General features: G+C 33.2%; 2 protein-coding genes across 4 annotated transcripts; one reads left to right on the top strand and one right to left on the bottom strand.

Moving 5' to 3' along the window:
- Positions 1-5: 5 nt before the first annotated feature.
- Positions 6-3,527, bottom strand: Bm3284 (N terminus of Rad21 / Rec8 like protein; the record flags this gene model as incomplete). The annotated part of the gene is made up of 11 exons (XM_001895551.1): positions 6-179; positions 412-531; positions 607-786; positions 903-1,040; positions 1,194-1,323; positions 1,554-1,719; positions 1,785-1,919; positions 2,349-2,601; positions 2,722-2,874; positions 2,981-3,172; positions 3,384-3,527. The coding sequence occupies 11 exons, from the start codon at positions 3,525-3,527 to the stop codon at positions 6-8; spliced, it is 1,785 nt and encodes a 594-aa protein (XP_001895586.1).
- Positions 3,528-4,843: 1,316 nt separating this feature from the next.
- Positions 4,844-12,981, top strand: Bma-lin-49 (Bromodomain containing protein; the record flags this gene model as incomplete). Of its 3 annotated transcripts, none has more annotated exons than XM_043074942.1 (20): positions 4,844-4,987; positions 5,371-5,532; positions 5,707-5,823; positions 6,334-6,465; positions 6,586-6,756; positions 7,064-7,189; positions 7,590-7,738; positions 7,981-8,020; positions 8,126-8,214; positions 8,461-8,578; positions 8,759-8,920; positions 9,094-9,192; positions 10,164-10,249; positions 10,317-10,500; positions 10,848-11,079; positions 11,408-11,587; positions 11,946-12,046; positions 12,181-12,281; positions 12,694-12,801; positions 12,972-12,981. In XM_043074942.1, 20 exons carry the CDS (start codon positions 4,844-4,846, stop codon positions 12,979-12,981), a joined length of 2,511 nt encoding a protein of 836 aa, XP_042930876.1. The 3 variants fall into 3 exon arrangements, with proteins under 3 accessions (XP_042930876.1, XP_042930875.1, XP_001895587.1); XM_043074941.1 differs by having other exon boundaries at positions 11,402-11,587; XM_001895552.1 differs by lacking the exons at positions 7,981-8,020; positions 12,972-12,981 and having other exon boundaries at positions 7,590-7,703; positions 11,402-11,587; positions 12,694-12,805.
- Between the last annotated feature and the right edge of the window lie 596 nt (positions 12,982-13,577).

The following is a 13,577-nucleotide window of genomic DNA, read 5'->3' as shown; positions in this document are numbered from 1 at the left end:
TAAGGTTAGGAAGTTACTGCAGATGTGATATTTGGTCCAGCTGAAATTATAATCTCGCCATATGGTTCTGCTTGCTGCACATCAATCGCCTGCCATTTTTTTAAAACAAGCAACATGGAAAACTTTTGAGCAGCGGTTTTTCGCGTTGATCCTTTCGTGAGAAGATCAGTGAATAATATCTAAACAACATATTCAATATATCTAACTTACAAAATATATAAAGGCATGATTTACACACACCTACTTTACTTTTTTTGATAACCTAATACTATAATTATGCAGATTTTTTAACAACTGGAAACGAAAACCATTTTGCACCGAAAATTTGTGATGGATGTTTCACCTCCCTCATCAGATTATGATCGAAATTACCGATAACTCGGTAAATGAAAATCTGTATCGAATACCTACCTTTCCATCAGAAGAAGCCTTGATTTTAGTTGAAATGGAATTTAGAACATTTTGAGTTCTTTTCGTCCACCTATGCTCGTCTTCAGCATCAACTCCTGTTTCATCTTCATCTACTGTACGCTGCAAATCAAAAATCCCCACTCAAATCTTTCAAAAAAATAAACTAGCTGTAAGATCCATTAAAATAAAAAATACTTCGACTCGGCTTTTTCGCTCTTTTTTTTTTTCAGGACTTGTGAATGCATCTTTACTAATGGATATTAGCTGCTCTTCTGGTGCGATCGGCACCTCTGGAATTGTCTCTAACTGTCCTATATTTTCATCTGGTGACATTGCTGTTATGCCCACATCATCAAAATCATCCATGCGGTCTTCCTGGAATAAGTTTTCGCTGATGACAATAAAACATTTTAAGCAGAAACTTTTGAAGGAGCAAACGACCGGGAAGAGTGAGCATAATCACTCCTAGTTACAGAATTTCAGAAAACTACCAGAAGTCCCGAAACAATACTGCCCTCGGGCTCGATATTATCGTCAACATGTTCTGCCATGTCCAAATCTTTCCGTATTTGGTCTCCTGTGAGTGCGCTTGCACTATACACATGGTAAACGAGATGAGAACGATACAGCTATAAAATAATAAACAAAATTGTTTTCATGCATAACCAGTTCCATTTGATTTTCTCTAAACAAGTTTCTTTAAGTGAAAAAATAAGAAAATTTTCAGAATTATTTGAGAAAAAGACGCAAATTTCTGAATTTGAATTTTTCTCTAAATTTACCTTTAGAAGATTTTGAGCCCGCAGATGTGCACAACCAGGAATAGCAAACAGTTTATCAGCAGTTCCAGTTTCTTTGAGTCTCATCAATTTTCTTGTGGGTGGTGCAAGATCCAAAGGCTGTAGTGTATCTCTGCAAAGAGTATTACTCTTAAATGTTCATTACACTGAATACACATAGAAAACAAATTTTCCCACTAAAAGAAATGCATACAAAGCAAAAAAAAAAGTAAAAAAAAAAAACTATAACTTAGAACGAATGTCATTAAGCAAAAAAACTATAACTTGGAACGAATGTCATTTTTAAATAAATAACGAACAAAAAAGAAAAATATAAGTCACAACTATTTGGCAATCATGTACCTGTATTCAGCCATATTTCCTTTCATTTCATCTCCTGAAATATTCTTCTGTTCGTCAACTATCAATCGACGTTTACGCTTCGGTCTTCCTGGTTTTTCGATCCCAGCTACAGCAACAGCAGCTGCATCCAATGGTTCAAGAGTGAAACTTTCATTGGCTAATCCAGCTGAAGCACGAATCAGCATTAATGGAATTAACCAATACAGCAATCATACGAATCAAACAACGCACCAGTTGTAGGAATTACAAGCCCTGCTATTGCTGTTGCTGCGACATCTTCCGTTTCCATCGGAATATCGTGTTCAGCTCCAGGAGCTTCCATTGCATCCAAACTTTTTGCCAATTCGCTCTCATTAAAGATTACTTCTATAAAATAGCATGAGAGATTTTATTGTATATGTATATTTTACTATTATCATTGCTATTGTTATTTATTATTATTGTTTGTTATAACTATTATTATTATCAACATTATTATTACCAATTATTATTTGCTTACTTATTTATTACCACTATTATTTTATTTATTATTATTATTACTATTACTTATATTACTGTTATTTATATTATTATTACCTGTTTAGATTTTGTTTTAGAATTTTCAAGCTAAATTTGTTAAGAAAAAAATATTCCATAAACCTGATAGATATGGAAAACGATGAAAGTCATACAAACAAATACTAATCCGTTTATTCCGGAAATGCCTTTGTTCTGCCATGAAATCCGCAATACTACCGTCCTGCTGTTTTTCTGAGAACAATCTGAATATCCTGACTGGATTTCAAAACAGCTTACCATCCAACATGTTGTCTGCAGGAAAATCACCGAAATCATCATCTGGCATTGGCATTCCAAGATGATCAATGTCAACATCCATCGGTTTCCCGCTAATAGCATCACCCTTTTCGCTACCTGGTTCAGATTCCTCCAGAAGTGTTGCTGCAGATCTACTGATTCCTGCCTCCGGTGCATAAGATACACGATCACGAGCTTCTTCAATGTTAACATCACTGAATAAACCTAGTGAACTTTCTCCAAAATCATCACCCTGAAATGCTTATCTGAACTACACCGTAAAGGTCTTAAAAAAACTGTATAAACCAGAAAATTTCAGTGAAAATCAGATAGCAAATTCAAAATAACACAAACGAATCATCATCACAAGTACCCCAAACTCAGCTCCAAAAGGCATGTCCGCTGTTTCTGGTATAAGATCTTCTTTCAAAGTAATATCATCAATTCGGCTTTGGTTGATGTGAATTTGTGCATGCATGTCTAACTCGTTAAAATCCGGTAATGCAGCGTCAAAATCATGAAATACCTAAAATTTCGCTAATGACATGAACAATCAGCTCCCAGTAATTCAAAGCATAACAGTAGTAAAAAGAAACTAAATTTCCGATGAAAGCAAGCCAGGCAAAATTTACCTCCGGAAGATTTATAGCAGCACTTGCGGTCTGCTGTCCATCTTCATCTAGCTCCACTTGACCAGGACGAAATGCCATTTTAATTTTGAGAAACGCTTCATTACAATCGGCCAAAAGATATTTTGCTTTACGCGAATATATTCTTACAATACCTAACAACAAATGACCGGTGGTACGTAGGGCCATTTTAACCTAGAAAAAATAACTCAGAAAAGTTCAGGGCACTCTGATTTGAAATTATTTGTCTGCTAAAAAGAATATAAAAAATATAAAAATTTATCCGCCCAGAAAAAGGACATGAAAAATATGAAATACGCATGTAAAACCACGTTAACGTGGTTACAATTTTTCTACTTCATACATTAGAGCAAATTATTACTGTAAATTTAACCAAAGCGCTTACCTTAGGTTTCAAGATTTCATCCACAGCATCCTGCACATTTGTTTCATAAATCTGCGCTTTTGATAATTTTTTCTCCCAGTGTGCAGCAAGCCAAATTTTGGCTAGCGGACCTTTTTTTGATAAAACGAACTGGGCGTAAAACATCCCTTCAAAAAAATGCTAAAGATGATGTTATATTAATTAAAACTCTAACATACCACTATGAAAATGAATAAACTTATACTGCTAGAGTGGTGAAATTCCTTATTCAAGAAAAAGTATACACAAGTGTAGAAGAAAAAGTATTTGTAAGTATACATGACATCACACTGCCACGATAGGGACTTAGAAATGATCATAAAGTAATGATGTAGCAATACAAGTACGTATATGTATATCAATTAAGTCATAAATATATGTATATCAGTTAAGTGATACAAAACCAAGCCAAAAAAATTCAACACTAAAAATAATTATAAAACGATAGAAAGAAACCAGAAATGATGTAGCAATACGAATATGATTAACCAATACAATACGAAATATATCTGAATTCCTTTTTTTTTGTTGTTGCCTGACATTATTAGTATTTTCTAATCACCGTCTTGTGTTAAGAACTACTGTGACCCTTAATCTCCAACCCCACTGAATGAAATGGGCAGAAAGCTCATAGGCACAAAAGAACCGCGCGCATTTTACACTGTACTCAGATATAACGCGGCATGCGGCCCGTCGTTATATTTAATCTCTACTTTTTGTCGTAGTCGTTATGTATCTCGCAGCAGTCACTTTTTCTCTTTTGGCATTGTAGTTATGCTGTGGTGGTACGGTGGGTTATTGAACGACAATAACGAGGACTCGATAAGTGATGTTGCAGACGGTTGACAAAGATTTATCATGATTTTGTTCTGCGTTAGTTCGTCTTGTAATTCCGTTCCTATCACTTCTATTTTGTGCAAAAATCGTAGATTTTTCCGGCTGATTGACTGCATAGTTTGATTTCAGGAATTAGATTTTGTAGTTTAATTGTCATCATTAATTATGAAAATTTTATTGCGGAAATTTTTGTTGCCAAATGTGTTCACGTGTTTTTATTAAGATGTTTGTTAGAAGTGCAGGGTCACAGATGACATATTTTTCTTGTGTGAAAGCTACAAAGCTTTTTTTTCAACAAAGTTATTAAGATGTAAAACTTTAAATCATTCATACGTGATGAACTCATAAATGTTATTTATCCATATGATTAAATTACTGGTATTCCATATCATATCAGCCTACCACTTATCAACTTACGTGGAAAACCTTAAGCTTTCAGTACTTTTCAGTCAGAATAGGATAAGAAGAAATAATTCAAATTTTGTTTGCTCCCACTGTGCTGTGATATTGCATTATTTATGACAAGTACTGGAATAGAATAATTTTGAAATTAAATTTTCGAATTTCATGAATTGATTTTAGAAATTCTATTTTCAGAATAGGGAATGTTGGATCGAATAGTAAGTACGTGTATGGATGGACGTACTGTGCGCATTAATGTTATGCAACCATTGACTGTAAATTTTGTTACCGATGATCAATTATCCGTGGAAGATAGAAGCAGTGCTGTAATGGCAAAATATAAAGAGGTGTTACTGATTATGTCCAATGCATTTTCATACTATCAAATAAGTGAATACTATGAATGTCATGTGTTTTTTTTTACATTTTTTACGTGTAAGGATGGACATCAGTGTAAAAATGCTTACCGAAATAAGTAGTTGTACCGTTTCATTTAATTCAGTCGGTAATTGGAAAATTCAGTGTTTTCTTACGTAGTCGTAGCTCAGCGGTATAGGGGTCTTTAGCTTCTAAACTTTTCGAATCATACACAAGATTTCCTATCTAATTTCTTCTGTATTGACGGATATCCGATCGATAAGAGTTCAGAGCTCTTTCAGCTAAGTAATAGATTCAAGCATCTTTCACAATTTCCACTAAAAATCGTAGTTATACGTTGCGAATATTTCAGAGCAGTGGAGTCACTGCAGCACTTCCTAAAGTAAATGTTCGCAGACTTTCGCCTAAACCACTCTCATGCAAAAATTTTGATATACCTAAAGCATACATCAAGTATCGCGTAAGGTTAAATGAAGAAATGGATAATATCTTGGAATACGATGTTGACGAGGAGGTTTCTTTTCACGGTTTTAATATTCTTAAACTGTTATGACGCCTAGCTTCATGTTCACATATTAATGACATCAATTGTATGAAAATGTTCTTTTTTTTTTTTTTTTTTTCATTAAAATGCTGGTTTTCAGTAACTTTAGATAAAGTTCACCGGATATGCAATGCTTTTTTACAGGATATGGAATGGTTAAGTCTTATTTCAAAGAAATTAGAGAAGGCTGGTGAAGAACGTCTCAGTGTGCATAGTTTTGAGATTGCAATGGATCGTCTGGAAAAAGAAAGTTTTTTCCAAGTAAGATAACTTGTTGGGCAATCAGAAAGTGTCATTAGTGGTATGTCGACTATAGTTTTGTGAACAGACATATAGTTAGGGTGCCACGCTTCTTTCACACTTCACTATGCTGAGCTATACGTTTCGGTCAGCTATGTTAACGGGTAGAGTGCTTATTAAAGTTTCATTAGGAATGGTACTGCTTGCTAAGTAACATCGCTAGTGAACGGATTTCAGGAATCATAGTTTATGGTCTAAATCAGAATAAAACTGCAAAACATTTGACACTTATGCTTGATTCTTATTTTTCATCAGTATTTTATAAGACTTTTCCTGGAAATTTTCGAGAAGAGAGTTTTCTAAGCATTTGGCGATGACGAATGCTTGATTTTTACGTGATGTTAAAACTACGTCTTACAGTTTAAAGTCTGCAGTACCTTATAATGTATTCATAATTAATAGAGTTTTGGGTTTTCCCTTTTTTTGATTGGATTTATGGAACTTTATTTTATTAGCGATAAGCAATTATAGTGTTCAAAAGGTGATGGTAATTACAAATGTCTGGTTGATCAAGATGCTGTGTGCTGCGTGTGTAACGATGGAGAAGGCAGCAATATTAATCAAATTATTTTCTGTGATATGTGCAACATTGCTGTTCATCAAGTACATTGTTTTACTTCTCAACTTTATTCTGGTTGACTTTGGAATTGTCATATTTATAAGCTTTACTTTATTTCATCAATGTCCTTTTCATCCTTTCTGTCTAAGTTAATGAAAACTCAGGATTGTTATGGCGTGCCGTATGTTCCGGAAGGTCAGTGGTTGTGCCGTCGTTGTCAGATGTCACCATCGAAACCAGTATCATGCGTACTTTGTCCAAGTTCGCATGGTGCCTTTAAGCAAACAGTTGACAGTCGCTGGGCTCATGTTGTTTGCGCATTATGGCTAAATGAAGTATTATTACCATAATTTGTAATTCCGTTTTAATAATACTTCAAAAAATTCTAATTCTAGAAAAAAAAAGATGGAGAATGAGGAACGGAATTATGCGTAAAAGATGTCTTTAATTCTATAGATAGACAAGAGTGACGGATTGCAGTATCGTGAAACTGACATTCTAAATCCATGATGATATTTTCCTCATCTTACGACTTGCACAAATTAAAATTTTATTAACTAGAACATGAAATTCAGTTTGTAATTTTTTGCTTTGCGCTTTTTTTGACATTTTTACTTTTTTACTGTTTAAAAAATTTTTTAGGTTCATTTTGCCAATAGTGTGTTTATGGAACCAATTGATGGAATTGAAAATTCACTGAGACGAAGGCAGAGGCTGAGATGTATTGTATGCAAGCAAAAAGTGGGAGCATGTTTGCAGTGTTCTAGAGTATGACAATTTTTTTGGCTCAAGTATTTCATTAACGATTAAAAATTTATTACTTACGTTGACAATAAGCAGCACATGATGTTAGTAATGCTGATTGCTAAAAGAGTGCTTAATTCATTTGCTGATAAAATCTAGATATATGATAAATGTGGCAGTTCGGCATAAAGCGTATTGAATTTCCTGATCATAATAGTGTGTTAATCACTTAATCACTGATGATTAAGCAAAAAAAAAATATTTGTTGCTAAATAACTACTTGAAAGCTAAATAACTACAATGAAATATCGATATTTAAACGTGCGCTGATGTGCCGGTTCTCGTATAAGCTTCTATAGGTTAGCCATTTTTATGGAACACTAGTATGTTTGCTACTTTTTCTTTTTGCACTAAATTATTCCAGAAAAGCTGTACCCGCTCTTTTCACGTCACATGTGCAAATGCTGCGGGCATGGAAATGCGTGCTGAAATAGTTGACAATCCTAAACGTGAGGGTGGGACTGAAATTCGGTATACGGTATTCTGCCATTTTCATTCAACTGATTTTGCAAAGTATGTTTCAACAGATATTTAATATTTGATTAGAAATGAAAAACAATGCGGTCAAATTATTATTATATGAGTTTGGTAATTGGAATCATCAGTCACTTTCAAGAATCTGAAGAGATGTGCTCAGCTTGCATCTACGCCTGTATGGATAAATCCTCTGAGATTATAACATGCAATACTAGTACAGTCACAGTGAATAGAATGGGTCATGTGTAAATTGCTAAAAGATGGTTATATTTTTACAGAAATGATGGAAGTGATTTCTCCAAACAAAAGAAAAAAGTGGTACGTCCTAAATTATCTATTCTTTTCGATGGAAAGCTATTTTTGAAATTTCAACTTTGTCGACTTTTTTTAAGATTTTTCATCAACATTCATGAATGTATTTAGGATGAATTGATGAAAAAGGCACGTGAAAAATTAGCAGCAAGTCAAGCAGTTATTCCACCGGTTTCTATTCCCACTGTTCCACATGAAAGGTATATTCTTTATTTTATCGCCATATCTTATTTAAAATTTTAGTTTGAGTAGTGGATTGACTAAAGCAGCAAGTGTAAAAGCATGAAAGGACGTTTGAGGACGTATCACTTGTACAAAGGATAATTTTCTTCTCATAGATTTATATTTAGAAATTATATTATTTCTTTATAAATATTATTTCTTCTTTGTTGGGAACTTTATATTGCTAATATGCATACATATCTCTGATTTACATAATTTTGTAGTCTAAAGAGAATATGTGAGAAAGCGGATATTAGTGAGAATGTGATACGTTACATCGTTGCTTACTGGTCATTGAAAAGGAAGTCACGATTCGGAGTACCGCTATTACGACGATTAATCGTGAGTAATTTTTTGAAACTGAATTTCTGATAACGTTCTGTAAATATTAATGTAGAAGTAGATCAGCCTTTTTTTTCTTTTGCGTGAATAAAAAAAATTAGCAGATTTACTATGAAAGTCGTGAAGATTTTTAGAAAACAAAGTTTTAAACTTCAAAAATCAAAGACTGATTGTTTTTAGCATAGCAAAACACTTCCCAAATCTGCTGATGCTTCTCCGACATCTGGACAGGGGACACATCCTAGTGAGACCAGAACGTACTTTTTGCTGCGAACGAATCTTGAACGTGTTCGCCTGTTATGCGAATTGGTAAAAAAGCGGGAAAAGATGAAAAAAGAATTTGTAAGTTGTCTTCCGTTTGCAGTAGATTGAACTTCCCAAATAGAAAATAAGGTTGGTCTTAATTTTATATTTTATGATTTTATTGTGTAGATTACTGGTGTTAAATATTTTTCTTATGAGATATTTTAATATATTCCATAAAATTTTTCGAAAAGTTTTTCTTTTTATTGTAGTACGACTCAACTGCTTCCTTGCTGAATCGACTGACAAAGCCGTTGAATACAATAATGAGTGAAGTAATTGAGAAGATTGCTAGCAAAGATTACAGTGATGTAAGTTATATGCTATGCATGAAACAAATAACTTTACTTAGTTTTCTGTCACTTATGTCGAGAACTTGTAGAAATTTGTTAGAGAAGTTTAGAGTTTTTACTTTATTCTCTACAATACGTTACACAAAGCATTAATCTCTATGGTCAATATGCTAATAATTTCATAGAAGTATTATCTGTGAGTATGAAATGACGGAAGTAAACGAATACGAAAAATAAGCAAAAAATTTAAATAAAGGGAGTTGGATGAGTGCGCATGACCAGCCGAACGAATTGAAACCTGCTGGTACTAAGAAATTGACTCAGACAAAGAATCTTAATTCTTAATCTTTATTCGTTGACCACTGGCTTGCAGCAAAATCTATAGTTATAGTGAGGTAAAAAGCTGTCACTAACGGATGTTGATCTTTACCCTTTCTATAGTAAGAGTGGGTTTTTGGCACTATATGAATCGTTCATAAAAGTGATATCATACTGGAAGATTTCTAGAGGGCAAATTATTTCGACATTGCAAATACATTTGGTTTATAACAAAAGGGGTTAATTAAGCAAACAGCCTACTGATTTTTAACAATCGAATATAAGTTTGGCTGTAGACTCGAAGATCTTAATGAATTTGAGAGAATTACAACTTATTAAGCTTATTAAACATTCTTTATTAACTGTAACATTTCAGATAATTCAGTTAAGCTTAGGTACGATTAGAATCTAACTAGAGCAGTTTTACATTTGTCGAAGGAATGTTCAATCTTTAGTCATGTGGATTTAATACAAAATTATTTTGACATTTTATAATTCGGTTTTTCAACTCACATTAGCAAAGGAATGTTCTATTCAGTGAAATTCAGTGGAACTAGTGATGTTTTTTTTTTTTTTTTTTTTTTTTTGTTTTTATATCTAATCTATCTGTAAGCTATATTTCAGTTTACTTTTTCATTTGCAGTTTTTTATTGAAAAAATATTCGTTGCAGGTATTTGCGAAGCCAGTAACGGAAAAGGAAGTGCCTGGTTATTCGACCGTTATCAAAAATCCAATGGATTTGTCTACCATGCGAAAGTGAGTCTTCCTCTGTCATTTTCGATGCAATTTCATAAATAGCAAAAGTCAAGTGATTATTTTAAAGGAAACTTGCAAAAGGTGATTACAAGAATCTCTCACAACTGAAATCTGATTTCACATTAATGATGAACAATTGTTCAACATTTAATCGACATAATGAATTCTTCTGGAAATATGGTCATCGATTGCATCGCATTGGTTTGAAATATTTCAGAGTTGCTGAAAAAGACGTACAGGCTCTTACTTTGGTATAAATATTTCAATGTTTTTTATGTTACTAACCATACATTAATAGATTTAAACTACATCAATTGTTTGCTTAATTGTTTATCTCAAACATGACAAGGAGAAGGACTATTTCTAAAAGAATAAAAAAAATTATGTCGAACTGTTTTTTTCTTTTGGTCTAGATTAAAAAAAGCGATGGTTGTTTCTCAACAAAAAGACTTCACTATAACAGAAACCTCCTTACATCGTTTTCGTTAGAGAACTTTTTTTCGGTTTACTAAAATCTTCAATTGCAGATCGGACCATTTCGCATTTAAAATACCGATAAGCTCAGAAAAGTGTTTTACTCCATTAAACTATTTTGTAGGCAAATGGGGTATTAAAAACGATATCAAGCATATCATATACACCTGTCGAAGGTCCAAAACTTGATAACGAAGAGGAAAACGATGATGGTTTAGATTTTGTGCCGAGAAAAATGTCAACATGCCGTAGTTCAAAGGGTGAAAAAACGTTGCCAACGAGGGTATCAACTCGGAAGCGTACTTTGCGGACTTTTGACGACAGCATTACACCAAAGCGCCCTAAATATAATCTGGGTATGTGATTTTCGTTGGGTATGTAACTTTGCTATGGCTTTATAGAAGTCTAATCATTGATGTTTTAGGGCTTTCTTTCTAGATTTTCTTATTCAATTCTTCCCACTTTAATCTCGATTACTAGTTCCATCATAAATACTCCACGTATCATAACTGATATATGGATTCCAATATATTACTGCTTACTTATGGATGAGCTGTGACATAATATATAAGATGACATTTCATGCGATTGGTTTTGTAGTTTGTGTAAATGAGATTTTTTTCCTCTGTTTAGTTGCTAGTTTGCGTTTTTTTTTTTTTTTTTTTTTTTCACTTTCAGCAATAGAGTCATTTATGACCTATAGAAGCGATCCACTGAAAAGTCCAAAATTCTTGACAACTGATACTTCCACAATGGAAGAATCAAGTTCTGCTGACGAAGAGATACATCTTCGGCGTGGACGTCGAAGGAACACAAGAAAATGTCGAAAGCTGATACCACCACAACCAATGGAACGTCCTGTTGGTAATCTTTTCATTCGTAATACTAGGGAAAATTTTGATGTGAATTTGTTTTATCGAAATTTAGAACAGATCTGCAGTTTTGATTTATTGAAAACCAGTAACATGCTGTAACTTGTTTCCAAGTATTGCCATCATGTTTGTTTTTGATAGTAGGAAGGGCTATGTTTTTTTTTTTATTTGTAAAAATAATCTTTTTAGGTAACTAGGCAGTTTTGACCGCTAATCCTTTGTAGTTGTGACATTGCTTCTTTACTCTTTACGTTGTGGAATACATGTTCAACTGCACTATAGCACCTCATAATATCATAAAATTTTGTTGGAGAAACTTCACATTATTCATTAAAAAAAGAGCATTGCAGAGACAGTTGAAGTGGCATGTGAATTTCAACATGACGATATTGTTTGGATAACGGAAAATGATGAACGTAAAATTGGTAGGGTTATCGATTTACGAATGAGGGTACGTTTTCGAAATTATCATTTTTAGTGATAGGGCTATTGTTAGAAACTGTATATGTACACTATCAGTTAAATGGTTAGTCAATCATGGATTTTACTTTCCCTAAATTTTCAGATACTTTATCATAATTTCAGGTACTACTAGATGATTTGCCAACAGATGAGATGTTTAGTGCAAAACCACATGATTACATGCAATATGTTTTGGTCTTATATTTTGATGGCCAAAAGAATTGGTGAGAGCTTAAATGAGAAAATTCCAATCTTTTCTTTTCTCAGTTGTTGTTAGTAAAAATGTTTAGTGCAAAACCACATGGTTGCACGCAAATTACGAGCATACGCAAACTTTGATGATAATCGAAATATTTTAATGACCTGATTGAAGTCATTATTGACATTTTTTGCCTCAACTCGAATTTATCACTTTATCATAAGCTCTGTATAATCGGTCAGGAATTTTGATGTTAAATGTGAATTTCTCATGATTATCTTAATAATGCAGATGAGCAGGGTGCTTTATAGTCTTATTAGTGAAAAGTCATAGTTTTATTTAACTGTCATGATGTAACTGCGTGAAAACACTCTTGATTTATGATTTAAAATATTGCAGTGGAGTTGAACTATTTTCTTAACTAATTTCATTTGCAGGCGATGGGTATCAGTGAAATACGTGTCATATTGTCTTGTGAAATCTATAAAAGCTGAAGACTATCCTCCTGCTGTACGAGAAGCATTGAGAGAAGCAAAAGCATTCTTGTAGGTATTTTCAATCCCGTTCCAGGTGCTTGATTTCAGGCAGATATGTAATACCAAAAATAATTCCTCGTGGATCGAGAACAGTAAACGGTACTGGAAATATTTGATCAGAAATTTAAACCTTATGAGTTATATTTCTGATGAATGGGAACAATTTAAATTATTTTCAGAGGTATGTGAATTATTGGAAAATTGTTTATCAGAGGTGAAGCATTGTTCTGTCGTTCCGTCAAATCAATGTTCTTGATTACATATATTCGTTTTGCTTTTTAAACTGTAGAACTGTAGTGAACATTCATTGAAGTAAGCTCAACCGTAAAGTTGAGAGTAGAAGGCAATTATCCGTGTAATATATTAAACTAGGTATTTCATTAAGTTCAGTAAGAATTATTTTGATGAAGTCCATTTCCGTGTACATCTGCATGAGTTAAGCATGTGGTTTTGTTCATATAAGTTTGAGTCTTTGTCGATGGTCACATGTAGTGGTCACGTGTTAATATAGTCATAACAAAAATATTTTGGTAGATACTGGGATGATTATAAGTTTAAGTATGATATCACATTACATGATCTTTTTAAGCAAAGCATATTGTAAATGATTGAGAACAAAAACGGGACTGATTGAAAGTTACAAGAAATCATAATTCAATATGGTTTATTTTGCTGTCTTTCCTTATGTTGCTAATGTTTTCATTGTTTTAACTTTTATATTCTGCTGCATGTACTTTAGAGGTTCAAATTAGTTATAATGGTATAAAAGTTTTTGTAACTCGTGC

This window comes from Brugia malayi (assembly GCF_000002995.4).
Source record: "Brugia malayi strain FR3 genome assembly, contig: Bm_v4_ChrX_scaffold_001, whole genome shotgun sequence".
Taxonomy (NCBI): Eukaryota; Metazoa; Nematoda; class Chromadorea; order Rhabditida; family Onchocercidae; genus Brugia; species Brugia malayi.
This window is presented reverse-complemented; position numbering and strand designations above follow the sequence as displayed.